At 45.3% G+C, this 13,610-nt stretch overlaps 1 protein-coding gene across 2 annotated transcripts in view; it reads left to right on the top strand.

Annotated features, from left to right (window-relative positions):
* Positions 1-11,680: 11,680 nt before the first annotated feature.
* Positions 11,681-13,610, top strand: part of LOC147421346 (exostosin family protein) — a 149,287-nt gene continuing 147,357 nt past the window's right edge. For both annotated transcript variants that reach the window (XM_086504018.1, XM_086504017.1), the window contains exon 1: positions 11,681-12,202. In XM_086504018.1, the coding sequence (XP_086360144.1) occupies positions 11,876-12,202 (327 nt within the window). In that variant the 5' untranslated portion in view covers positions 11,681-11,875. The remainder of the gene's footprint in view (positions 12,203-13,610) is intronic.

The following is a 13,610-nucleotide window of genomic DNA, read 5'->3' as shown; positions in this document are numbered from 1 at the left end:
ACAGTAGCTCCGCCTTTATCAATGGGTAGGGCAATGATTGTTGATGCCATTGAGCATTGACTTGGTTTGGGAGTGAGTTGAGTTACATTTACTGTGTGGAGAACTCTCAACTCCCAATCCATTGATGCTTTCCATTCAGCATCTGCTTCTTGGACCATCTGCTCCTTCATTGCATCTTCCTCATCTTTAGAAAGCTGGATCATTGGCACTTGCTTGGCTTCAGTGATTGGTACTTGAAAATCTAACTCTCCCTCTAGCCCTTTTGACAGATGTGTTTCCATATCAGCAAAAGAAACTGATGGTATGTCAATGGCTCACTGTTCAGAGGTTCCTACCTCCTCCTGAGTTTCTGTTTGTCCCTCTCTTAGCAGCTGATTGACTCTCTTCAATTCTTCTTTTTCCTTGAAAAATTTCTTTCTCTTTAAATCCGCATCAATGCAAGGTCTCATATTTGCATTTGTTTTAGCTTCAGGTCAAGTTCAAGGTCTTTGTTCCTCTTTTTTAAAGTCTTGTAGACTTCATCTGTTTCCTTGATTGAGGCTACAATGGGGTTTTCTCTTATTTGTCTTAGAAATTATGCTTGATCATTGATTCGTTGCTCGGAGTACTGCAAACAGGCATTAGCTACATCTAGATGCACTTGAACCTTTTGTACTGATAGAGTAGTGGGTTGGTCAAAAGTCCATTGGTAACTTCTCTCAGTTGTTGATCTTTGATTTTGCATGCATCAGATAACTTTGTCAGGAGCTCTCCCATCTCTTTCTGTTGTTTCTCCTTTGCAATCTGGTCTATTTCTGCTTCATTTTTTAGCTGTTTAATCTTACCTTGAAGATCTTCAATGACTTTCATTCTGTCTTTTAGCTCTCCTTGTAGGGCATCAATCACTTCCTCCAGCTCTTTAGCCTTGGCACTGCAGCTAAGTGTTATTATTTTCATCTTGTCTGTCATTAGCTGCATTTGCTTTGCATACTCATTTACCTGGATGATGATTTCATCATCATTAGTCTCCCAGTCTTCAGGCTCTACCTGGGGTTGTTTATAAGTTTGGGTTGTTTCGGTTTGTGGCTCTTTTGTTGGTGCAGTGGCTTCTGCTTGTGGCCATGGAGGTGGTTCTACTTCTTCTCTTTGAGGCTTTGTGGATGCCTCAGCTGCTTCGGCTTCTTGAGGCTTCATGGATGCCTTAGTTGCTTCTGCTTGAGCTGTTGTAGAGGAAGGTCCTGCTACAGCTGTTTTGGCTTCCTTGGGTTGTTCAAAATTTGCTTCTTCCTATTGCTCAGGCTCTTTTTCCTTTGCTGCATCGTCTTCCTTAGATTTATCTGTTGGTGAAGGCCTTGGACTTGGCATGGGCTGATCTCCTTGTTCCGTAGTTGGTGAAGAGGGTCTTGGAGACATCTCCTCTTGGTTAGGATGTGACTCACTTTGTTTAGTAGCTTTCACATGTCTCTATTGCTCGGTCGCTTCTTCCATTGATTTTCTTTGAGCTTCTAGATCTTCCTTCAGCTTTAAAGCTTCAGCTTCCACATACATTCACTCGAGCGAATCTTTGGGATCCTCTGGAACCTTCTTTGCAGGTTTCTTGGTTCTTGGTCCCTTTACCTCTCTTGGACTCCATCTTTCAAGGTCTTCACCTGCAGCTTGGCGGCTCCTTTCGTATGTTTGCTTTTCACTTTCAAATCTAGCCTTGTTTTGTTACGGTTCCTCTTGGTGAGTTGCCACTGCTTTCTTTTTCATTGCTTCAATCCTTGCCCTGGTTTCTTTGTTGTTAGAGATTTCACTACTTTGGGCTTCGTGGGAACTTGCTGCAGATTCCTCATCTGATTTATATACTCCTTTTGTTGGTCTAGTGGTCTGCGGAGAAGGTTGAGATGAAATGATCCATGTGTTCTGATCTATGGTTGGCGGCAAGTTGTCGGTCATTCGAATAGCATGATATTCTATTCTTCTTAGCACTTTTGGAGCTCCGAGATATGTAATGTTTCCCTCTTTCTTCATGCCCTTCAGTGTTGTAAGCACGTATTGCGCGTGATCTATTGCTTGCCTAGTTGTCGACTTCAATACTTGAGTGAAAGTAGTTGCAACTGCAGGTTTTGGAGTTGTGTACCGTGGCGGTATCTTTGAGAGGAAGTGGAAATGTTGATGATAGAGGTGAGCTCTATCCTCCACTTGCCTTTGCATGAGATCAGAGAATGTGGAAGCATCAATATCTTTGGTAAAAGTACTTGCTGTCTTTCTATCTCTTGCTCGTATATTCATACCTTCTGTTGGCAGCTTCAGTGCCCTGGCAACTATTTCTTTAGTGATCAGCACTTCAACCTTCTGCCCCTGTTGATTCGTGATTTGGGCAACCCATCTTCCTTGATTGAGGATAGGAATTCATATTCCTTTTGGAAGTCCACTCCACATGGTTCATGGTCGTAGAAATCTTGAAGCCTCAGTCTTCTGTTGGCTTCCTTGGTGTTTGGATTTGCCGCTACATCATAAACCTCCTTAGGTAGCATTTGTAATTCTACTTAGTGTCCTTCTTTACTCTTGAATCTGCCTGTGAAAACCATTGTGTTGTTTTCTTCGAGCTTTTCTTTAGACAAGTAGGTTGCCTTTGTTGTTTTCACTAAGCTTGGATCTAACTGGTATGGTGGCAACCCCTGCTATTTATCTTTCTAGGACACCCTTTTCTTTGCCTTCTCAGCTGCTTGCATTGTTCCTGTTGAGTGAATATAGTGTCAAAGTTAGAAAATTCTGCGAATTCCTCTCTGGAATGCCTTGAGTGTGAATTGCTGGAAAATGATATCCATTTTCCTTCAAATCAATTTTGGAGCATGCATAGATGCATAAAAACATGTAGAGATCAAAATCATGCATTTCATGCAAAATTTACAGCAAAAATATTTATAGCTAGGGATTTTTCCAACTTTTTGTATTTCTGACATCATAGGCTTGAAACATATGGCATTTAGGTACTTTGAGTGAAGTGTGGGATCATTTGAGTGCACTAGGTGGAAATGGTGCCAGATTTAGGCTTTTAGACTCTAAAACAGTAGATATAAAGAGATTTTGAGTTTTTGAGATTCAAACTTGATTACTGGGCTTGGGACATCGTGTTCTTTTGTCCCATAAGGTCAAAGTTGCAAACTGCATCCATTTTTGCAAAAAAGTAAATAATCATGATCATTAACTTTTTCATCAATTTGTACTTTTTTTGTTGCAACTTGGTTCTTGGCATGATGTAGAGTTTGTGTGTGAGATATGGGGTGATTTGGATGCAAAATGTGACAGTTAACTCAAAGTTTGGATTGAAAATACTTTAGTGCATTTTTTTGGCAAAAGCAGAGTTTTTCTTGATCATTTTGGTTCATACTTGACATGTAATGTTCAGTGTGCTCTAGAAGCCAGTCTAGACGGATCCTCAAACGGAGCGCCAATGCTCAAGATATTGTAGTTCAAGAGCGCCGATGCTCAAGATATTGTAGTTCAAAGTTAGCAAGTGTTGCAGATTTCCGACGGACACGGCAGCTGGGGACAGGTGGCCCAGGCAGGTGTGAGTAGATGCATGTGTAGAGCTCAAACTTGGAGCTTGCCAGTTTTCTCAGATTGCAGATCGGAGCTCTGGTTAGCAAGTTATGATCAGTTGATTTTTTTTTGGGGGTTGGGTCTGTGCCCACTTGCCCGCATTGAAGAATGTGCCATCTTGTGTTTTCTCCAGCTAGCCAGGTGTTTGGTGGATAGTGTGCACTATGTGAAGTTAGTCGAAGTCACCGGTGTGTGATTAGGAGCCTCGAGCGCCGAGCTATAGCCTGGGGATTCCTGAAGCAGTTGGGAGTGAAGAGGGGGCGGATGATTTTCTAGAGTTTTGGTCACCTGATCGTGGGCAAGGAGAATTTGAAGTGCGGTGAGCGAAGGGGAGTTCAAAGTTAAGAATAGGCTCCTTCGTCTAGACTTTGCGGCTCAAGAAACCGGTCTCTAAGTAAAGTATGGCAGGCTTTGAAGTAGGGCCAAAAACAATATGTATGAGGGTTTTTTTTTTTTTTGAGGTGTTGGAAATTACTCCAAGAGGGGGACACCCCACAGGCTGCCACGTATTGGTGGCTAAACCCATATGCGCAGTGGGAACATGGGAATGGGGGGGATAAAGGCCACGAGTGGGTGCCCATTGGAGATATTGAAGCGGGAGCGATGCGCTTGGTGCTCCTATGGCTATGGAGTTGCCGGGTGGTGCTATGTGAGCCCACTGCAGGCGGCGCGTGGGCGTTGGGCGTCGGTTTTGGCCAGTGAGGCGGCGCGCCCGCGTGAGGAAAGTGGTGGTGGGTGGCTCGCTGGCGGTGCATCCAAGCGATGTGGCAAGCGCCCTGAGGGGCCCGTTTCCCGCGGCCGGCCATTGAAGGCCCCATTTTGGAAGGCTATAGAGGGGAGGCAGTAGCGACCTTGCTAATCATGTTAGAGGGCAACCCCATAGGGATGAGGAAACGGGCAGAGCGGTCGGGAGATCAAGTGCAAAGAAAAGGGTAGTTTCAAGGCCAGACAATCCAAGACAAAGGGTGAGGAGAGAGCCGGACCAGAAGGAAGCAAAGGAGGAGAGAGCAGAGGCAAGGGCAAAGGCAAGGCCAGGACCAAAGAGAAAGAGAGGAAAGAGGGAGAGAGGAGGCATATATGAACCGGACAATAGGTGGTCAAAGGGTAAAAAGAGGTGCAGTGAAAAGCTAAACTCCAAGGGGTGAAAAATGAAGGAAAATATAAAAATAATAAGAAGCCTAAGGAGCAATAGCGATGTTGCTATTGCACCCCCCCAAGTGCAAAGAAAAGAAGAGAGAGCAGATGAAGCAAGGTGGTTCCCCCTTCCCAAAGATACCAAATTAGGATACTAGATGGACCAATGAGAGGGCAATTTGCAAAATTGAAGACGACCCCTATAAAAGTTAGTTTTTAATCAAATTAGGGGCTTTTTCCGGGCTTTTTTTGGTGCCGTTTGAAGCCTACAAAGCGGAGTTCTCTGATGGATCAACCCCTTTGTACCTTTTTCTTGAAAATGGCCATAGTGATGGCAGTGCAGGCCTGTGTACATGCCTTTTGAAGTGCAATCAAGCCACTATTGCCCCGTGTTGCCGTTGTTTCCCCTTCCCCCCTTCTCTGTCTCCTGCTTTCATGTTTCCCCTCGGTGCCGGCTGTGTGGAAGTGTGTGCCCCCCGGACCCACGGTGTTTTGTGTGAGAGAGTGAGATTGAGTGGCTGTGAGCTTGTGTAAGGGTAGAGACAGACTGTGGCAGTAGGTGTGTTGTGTGGTGAATTTGAGGAGTGTGTGGATAGTGGAAATAGGGCAAGCGGTGGTCTACTAGTGTGAAATGTGTTTTCAAAGGTGTTTTCCGAGAGGATAGGGGTGTTGTGGATACCCTGAGCTATAGAGAGGCCCTTGTGTTTGTGCCGGGCATGTTCTCCCATTCCTCCTCTCCATCTTCTAGTGCCCCCACAGAGGAGCACACTGATTTCTCCCAATTAATAAAAAAGAAGCGGTCTTTCGCGTTGGAAATCGTGGCAGCTAGAAGTTATGGACCGATTTTCACAGGCGAGGAAGGCCCTAATCAGTGGATGTAAAATTTCAAGCTGTATATGCTATCCGTGCGTATGCCGAACGAGGATAGCAAGATGCAAACCTTTCCTCTGGTGGTGCGTGGGAAAGCTAAATTATGGTATGAAGCATTGGAAGGCGAGCCAAAGCAAGTATGGCTGGCTCTACAGGCGAGGTTGCTTCACGACTTTCACAAGGAGGCGTCCCCAGTCGAGATGGATGCGAAGCTGAAGGCGCTTAAGCAAAATGTAAGTGAAGAATTCAATCTGTTTTTAGGTCATTTTGAAGAGTGCTGAGTAGAGCTAGCGACAGCCATGCAATTGGCTAATGGAGACTACTTCAAGCTAGATAAGTTCATGGCGTGTCTACATCCCAAAGTGAGAGAAAAGGTTGATTTGAGAGCGCGGAGAATGACAATGGTGCGGTAGCAATTGCACGATCGAAGAGCAGAAAGATAAAGAAGAAGATAGAGCAGGGTGTGTCAGGCTACGAGACAATGACCCATGTTCAACCGCAAAGTCCGAGAGAAACTATGCACGAAAATAATCATGGAAACCGAGGTGTAGCTGTTGTGCCACAAAATTGGGTACACACGGTACAAGATTTGTTCGAGCAAATGCAGGAGTTGCAGCTCAATGTCATGGATAGAGGACAGCCAAGAGGAGCAAGGGGCAGGGCAAGGCCACTTTCAGGTAGGTGCTACAAATGTGGAGAAGAGGGGCACTATGCACCTCATTATCCTCAACCACAGAGGGAGAGAGGAGGTATCTACCCGTTGTTTGGCAGAGGTCGAGGTCAAGGGTAGTTCAATGGTCCAAGAGAGCAAGCGATGGATAATCTTGTGCAGCCAGTTCCCCCAAACGGAGGTGAAGTCCCAAGAGTGAATATCATTGGGGTGGACAAGCAGGATGTCAAAGTTTTGGTTAATAAGAGAGCAAGAGTTGAGAGGGAGACAGAGATAGAGCGGGAAACCAGAGCTCGCAAAGGCAAAGAGAAGGTTTATGAAGGTAGAGAGCAGCCCGAGCCTAGCAAAATAAGGAGGCGTTGCAAAATCAAACAGGCGGATTTCCAGGATACCAGATGGACCAATGAGAGGGCAATTTCCAAAATTGACGACCCCCCCTATAGTCAAATTTTCATCAAATTAGGGGCTTTTTCCGGGCTTTTTTTTGTGCCGTTTGAAGCTTGCAAAGCGGAGTTCTCTGATGGATCAACCCCTTTGTACTTTTTTCTTGAAAATGGCCATAGTGATGGCAGTGCAAGCCTATGTACAGGCCTTTTGAAGTGCAATCAAGCCACTATTGCCCCGTGTTGCTGTTGTTTCCCCTTCCCCCCTTCTCTGTCTCCTGCTTTCATGTTTCCCGTCGGTGTCGGCTATGTGGAAGTGTGTGCCCCCACGGACGAACGGTGTTTTATGTGAGAGAGTGAGATTGAGTGGCTGTTAGCTTGTGTAAGGGTAGAGACAGACTGTGGCAGTAGGTGTGTTGTGTGGTGAATTTGAGGAGTGTGTGGATAGTGGAAATTGGGCAGGCGGTAGTCTGCTAGTGTGAAGTGTGTTTTCGAAGGTGTTTTTCGAGAGGATAGGGTTGTTGTGGATAGCCCTACCAAATAGTCATCTGGTGATATGGTAGTGTTCTATTATATAGGGGCATGATATAGTTCAAGGTCTTCCAATTCGGTTGTGAGCTGACAGGCTGCTATGGTCAATTTTGTGTCGTAGGACTTCGTGCACATCTGGGTTTCTAGGGTTTTTTCGTGAGCATAGACTTGCTACCCAGCCATATAGAAATGTTCATTGATAAGTTTAGAACTTACCCCTCATGTCCCTTATAAGATGGTGCTGTAAATGGATGACTGTAGACTCCGGAAATCGCGCGCTAAGAAGGTAGAAAGCTCTCTCCTCCAAGAGTGGAAGTGAGGTGATTCTGGGCTACCTTGGATATCTATACTCGGACTTCCCAAACTATTTTTTGCCAAATTTCCCTGTGATTCCTACTAGGCCGTGAAATATATGTTAGACTCAAAAATTTCTTCAATCGGATTCCGTGAGCTCATTTTGCAAAAATTTGCAAAAGTAGGCCTTGGGGACCTAATTTAGGCTTCCCGCTTCCATCTGTCAATTTGATTGAAAATTTTTGTGCATATCCACCTTGTTCTTTTGATCCTCAGCGTATCTTCAGTTTCTCCATCTAAGCTCATTTGCTATTTATTTTTAATTTTTGACCCGTTTATTAAAAAAATCAAAGAAAATAATAAAATGCACTACAAAAACAAAGTGAAAAATCAACAATTAAGAAAATCCATGGAGAAACATTGTTTTCTTGTTTTTTGGTGGATTTCTCTATTTTTAATCTCCAATATTAGAAAAATAATTAAAAAAGTCTATTTTTAATGATTTTCTGATACTATATACACTATGTACACTCATCGGGGAGAACTCATTCAATTGAGTCAAACTGTTAGCTGCCTCTTACATAGAGAAAATCCCCCTCGTCTCATAACTGTCACTGCTACCTGCTTTAACTTTCAAACTTTCCACAACAGTCTTCTCCTCAGCTCCACCTATTCCTTTCATAAACAGTGTTACCTTCTTGCCTTTGGACTCCGACTTCTTTGATTCTCTAGCTGTATCTAGGCAGCATTGGCAGATTGCATGTCATCCAGATACTGAATAAAATCATCTTCGAGAGATGTCAGAATAATACCTAATGCTTGCTCATCCTTGAGTTGTTGCTCGGCAGATAACGCTCTGATAACTGCAGCGGATGTGCCTGCTTCGTTGGTTGATAGAGGCTCGACGACGCTCCACAAATTCTTGCACATCAGATATCCCTTCACTTTGATAAGCCAGGTGTGGAAGCCCGATCCATTAAACTTATCCACTTTCAATGCCATATTGAAGCGCCTTTGGTTGGGTACAATTACCGTTGCCAAGGTGATGGAAGAATCTCAAGATGTTCTTGAACCGGTAGCAATTTGCGACACCTTTGCTTTTCAAAAAAAAAAGAGAGTCGTTTAAGATATCCTTTTATTGTGACGTTGTTCGGATTGTAGTTTGTAAATTTTGAGAAACAGCTTGCCAATATCCTGCAATCTGGAAATTCACAATTTGTTGATCTTGGACTTGCTAATCGACTATGAGCATCGACGAGCACCGAACTGCAGGGTGTGAAATTCCTCTTGCTTAAAGCCCCATGGGTCAAATAAGGTGGACACTTGAAATTAAGCGTGAAATTAACAAAAAAAGATGGCGAGTTTTGTAGCAGAGCATCGTCGATGGCGTGGATGACAATTTTGCTCGCAGCGAGCTACGAGGGGTTTTTAGCAGAGGGTGATGTGCCGAAAGTTCCTCAAACATCCAGGTGACCACTTTGAGGGTGACTTCAATGAATATTAAGTAGGTCGATCTCCTCCCTTCTCTCTGCATAAGCGGCTGCTCCCGCGTTGCTGAACCAAGCCAAGGTCGATGCCAAGCAAAGCCAAGAAGGCCAGGCTCTGATACTAGTGTTGGGTGTCGATTAGGGTGGCTGTGGAGGGTGATGGCGTGCAGCCATGGCGAGGTGCAGGTGCAGAAACGTGCGAGAGAGAGAGAGAGAGAGAGAGAGAGAGAGAGAGAGAGAGAGAGAGAGAGAGAGAGAGAGAGAGAGAGAGAGAGAGAGAGAGAGAGAGAGAGAGAGAGAGTCGATACTGCAAAAGAGAAAGGGACACGCTATGATTCTTGCATTCATTTGTTAAAAAAAAAAGCTTACAATATAAAAGGTGGCCATGCCATGCAAACTCTAGTGGTGTTCCCACAAGCTAGACACCAAACAAAGGGCTTGAATCCCCAACATTTTCTACTCCCCCCCTTACATACATGTGTAGCCCTAGTGCCTACCTCTTGCCTATTGAGTGGCCCAGGGGCTTTGGGCAACAAAGATATTTCAACTAATGAGCTGGAGAGAATGTGTGTTTGAGAGATTATCTTTAACAATTGTGATTAAAACAACAAATCGTGCTCTATGTTGGAACCCCCCTCTATTTCTCAAGGATAGCTTTAGTTAAGTCTGCAACAATCAATTTGTGGTGGTGAAGTGGTAGGAAAGATAATCGCTCTCTCAATAAAAGGCATCAAGATGCCCCCTTAACTAGTTGTTCTCCATGGAGTGTTCATCAACAAACATAAACATTCACCGATAGTAGCTTGGGCAAATATGCTAGCTGATCTCCTTGTGTCACAGGCCCAAGGATGAGAGCTTTGGCAAGAAGACAAGTTGTTGAGGAGGTCTTCACCCTGTATGATTCCAAGTTAGCCTAGAGAAGGTGGGGGTAGCTAGTGAAAGGGATTGAGTTGGACACAGAGATGTCATGTCATGCCAACAAGCTTGCATCACCTTATGTGGATAAACATTGATGTTTCTCTCATACTTTGGGTTTTAGCAGTTCAATTCTAATGGGCCATGACCTACTTTGCAAGCAAGTGAAAAAAGAGAATGCATTTCTTGGATCTCTCCATTATATCCCCAAAATACACTGTTTTTTTTACCATTGTTGCAACTTATTATTGTAGGCCTCATGATTTTATCACTTGATTCCTAATTCAAAAAAATTGTTGCAACTTATTATTGCAAGCCTCTTGATTTTATAACTTGAATCCTAATTCAAAAAAATCAAACGGTATTCCTAATTCAAAGATTCCTCTCAACAACAAGAAAAATGATGTGTTAGTTTATAGCACATAACATCAGGCAATGATAAATCACATATATTTGCAACAATATTAGCTCGAAAGGACGGATACAACATTGCAAGAGAGAGAGAGGGAGAGAAAGAGAGAAAACGCTAAAGAAAAGAGAAAAAAACGCTAAAGGAAAAATGAAAGAGAAGAAAAACACCTATTTATATGGGCACAAAAGGTATTTTAACTTTCCACCTTCATATGTCTTTTCATTTCCTAAACTCACCCTTCACTTATGCACTTAATATGTTATGAAAGAATTTTTGTTTTTCTGAGATTGGGGAGCACCCCTTGCCTACTCGGTCGACACTCCCATTAAGTGGAATCTACCTAGATTCCCCAATCCCTCCCTCTCCTCTCTCTTCCATCTCCGCCCTCTACCGTATCTGCGCGCCCACCGTCAGACCCTGCTGCAGCTCCCTCGTTCTGCCCTCTGTCCTACCTGCTCAGCGCCAGAGCCTGCTGCAGCTTCCTCTCTCGCTCTCTCTCTCTCTCTCTCTCTCTCTCTCTCTCTCTCTCTCTCTCATCCTTCTGCATGCGATGGCACAAATCCATCTCTGCGATCGCCCTCGCCTCCTTGGAACGCGTCGAATACACTCCTGCAAACACCTTTGTGCCCTCTCGCGCTGCTACACACTCTCCTGCAAAGACCTTTGTTCCCCTCGCGCTCCTACAGTCTCCCTTGTGGGGCCTCGCAAGACCGACCCTACCCCCAATCCTCAAAAAGAATCGAGATAAAAAAATCTCGAATAATTCTCTGTGTGTGTGTGTGTGTGTGTGTGTGTGTGTGTGTGTGTGTGTGTGTGTGTGTGTGTGTGTGTGTGTCTCCACCTGTCATCCCTCAAGGTCTTCGCCTTTTTATCAACTTTCGCCCTCAAGCTTGCCCTTGGGAGGATCTTTGTAGATTCCCCTTAATCACCTGCTTCCCAGAATTGGGCACGCCTACTGGTTCATATGTTAGTTTATTCATTAGTTTTTGAGATTCTTCGACGAGAGCCTCACCTCCTAGGTAGGCTCCTAACTGAAGATGCCTACCCTTCAAAAGGGAACTTGCAATTCGATCACACAACCACCCGCACTTAGCCTCTCGTGCAAACACCGTAACCAGGCGTGCCACCCTGCACAGTTGTAAACAGCAGCGCTCGTTTAACCTTATAAAAAAAAACCCAGATGTTCGTCCGATGTTGGCCCTTGCCCTCCTGCAGTCTGCCTCGCCTCACCTTCCCTGTCGAGACTTCTTGTTTGTCGCCGTTGCAGTTCTCCATTGTCATCGGCTTCTGCAGTCTCGCTTTCTTTTCACCGAGGGTATCTTTCGATTATTTGGTGATTTTCCCATTTTGTGCAATGGGGTACCTCTTACTCCTACTGGTTTAAATAAAATCCTTTTATTCTCTTTCCAAGCCGGGCGCGCGATCGTGAGCAGATGTGAGCTGATGCTTTCACGTCAAAGCATGACTGCCGCGGGCGTCATGCCATAATTTCTGAAACAGTGTAACGAGGCACTTCTGCTAGCAAGACGCAGATTTTGCAGGGCAGAGGTCCTTCACGAGAGAGAGAGAGAGAGAGAGAGAGAGAGAGCATTTTGGCCCAGTCGGAGTGAAAATGCATGTGCCCTCCTGGCTCTGTTGCAAAACCACATCTGCCCTGCCTCGCGTTATTCTGCTGCTCGCCTCTCTCTTCATCGCCTCCTCGCTGCTCCCTCTTCGCCGCCCTGTGCCCGCTTTCTTCTGGTTCCAATCCGGTCGTCACCTCCCCAGCTCCCCGCCCCCGCAACCGACCAGCACGTCTCCCCTTCCTTCACCATCGAGCATCACTTTAAAAACTTCAAATGGCGCCTCAGCTATCTACAGGAATGCCACTTGGAACGCACACCTTGGTCAGTGGCTGTCCCGCTGCCATAGCGACGCTCTTGCCCTGCTTGTTCATGAGGTCAGTTCACTTTGCAGAGAGAGAGAGAGAGAGAGAGAGAGAGAGAGAGAGAGAGAGAGAGAGAGAGAGAGAGAGAGAGAGAGAGAGAGAGAGAGAGAGAGAGATGGATGCTGTGAGCCATTTTGAAGCTTTCAGTTAGGGGTGGTTCAGACTGTGCGGAAAACACAACTGGGCAGAGGCATGCCTCCATCGTGGCTTCAGCTGATTCATGAGAATGGTTGAGCTCTTCTTTCCGGACCCACTGAGCAAAGGGCGGCCTCAACACCCCGGAACAAAGAGTTTCTTGGAACTTTGCAGCACGAGATGCATGCGAGCATCGATCACACTCCACAGCTGTTTGATCTGGCGCAGCTGATTTACTCCCAGCTGATTTGCGGTGTGAATATGCTTGCTGTTGAAGGTGCTCGAGTGTGGTGCTGCCTCTGGATAGTCTGAACGGAACCTTATTAGTTGTCAACTGCCTGTAAATGACAAAAAGTTAGGCTGGGTTCATGCTGCTCAAGCTGAGCTTAGGAGGACCAGCCACATGTGCTGCCTGGTTCACACTAGGAGTGGTCCAAGCAAGGCCAATGCTGGCATGTGTTCAGGCCCAAGTACCACTTCTCATGTTCTGCCCTCGTTGAGTGGCCGCTGGATGAAACACACTCTTCAAGCCAATCAGCAACCCACTTGCATCTGATGCAAAGGCCCTTTTTGAAGTCTTGCCACTTGGCAGTGTGAAGCGCACAATGTTTATGGTATGACCAACTATGTTAATCAAGGTGGAAAAGTTGCGATGAGGACATGTGCAATCTGAACTACTTGTTCATTACTTGATTTGACCAGTAACCATGACTACCAAATGAAGCTCTCATATCCTCCGCTTTGTGACTGATGCTTAGAATATCAAGGTGTCTGTAACCCTGGGATCGACCTCCCTAATCATATCAGTGCTAGCAATACAAGTATCCGCAGCACCTCAGTACCCCTAATGTTTTTGCTAGCAGTAGCCACAACATCAGATTAGCCTCCCGCACATCATCAACACCAACGTTTTCAAATTTCAAGCCATCATCGACATCGACATCAGCAAATCAGCCCATAGCCTCGTTGCAGTCCAAGATCCAAGATAGATTCACTAGCGTTTTGCATTTTCAGCCCTTAGCCTCCCAGCATCAACAGCAAGATCCCATTAGCATCTCAACATCTAGGACCATTGTATCAGCATTTGTGCAATCTAAAGCAAACACCTCTCTAGCAATAGAGAGGGGGGGCCTTGGAGGGGGGTTTGGGTCCGGGGATCCCATCTTGTATCAGTCTTCGTCTCTCTCTATCACTCACAGAACCTTCACTCACAATATCATTCTCTATTCTCTCTCTAGTCTTTGCACATCTCTCATGAAGTAAAAGGAACTCTCTCATGAAAGTA

This window comes from Adiantum capillus-veneris, chromosome 28, assembly GCF_014529385.1.
Source record: "Adiantum capillus-veneris isolate H3 chromosome 28, ASM1452938v2, whole genome shotgun sequence".
Taxonomy (NCBI): domain Eukaryota; kingdom Viridiplantae; phylum Streptophyta; class Polypodiopsida; order Polypodiales; family Pteridaceae; genus Adiantum; species Adiantum capillus-veneris.
This window is presented reverse-complemented; position numbering and strand designations above follow the sequence as displayed.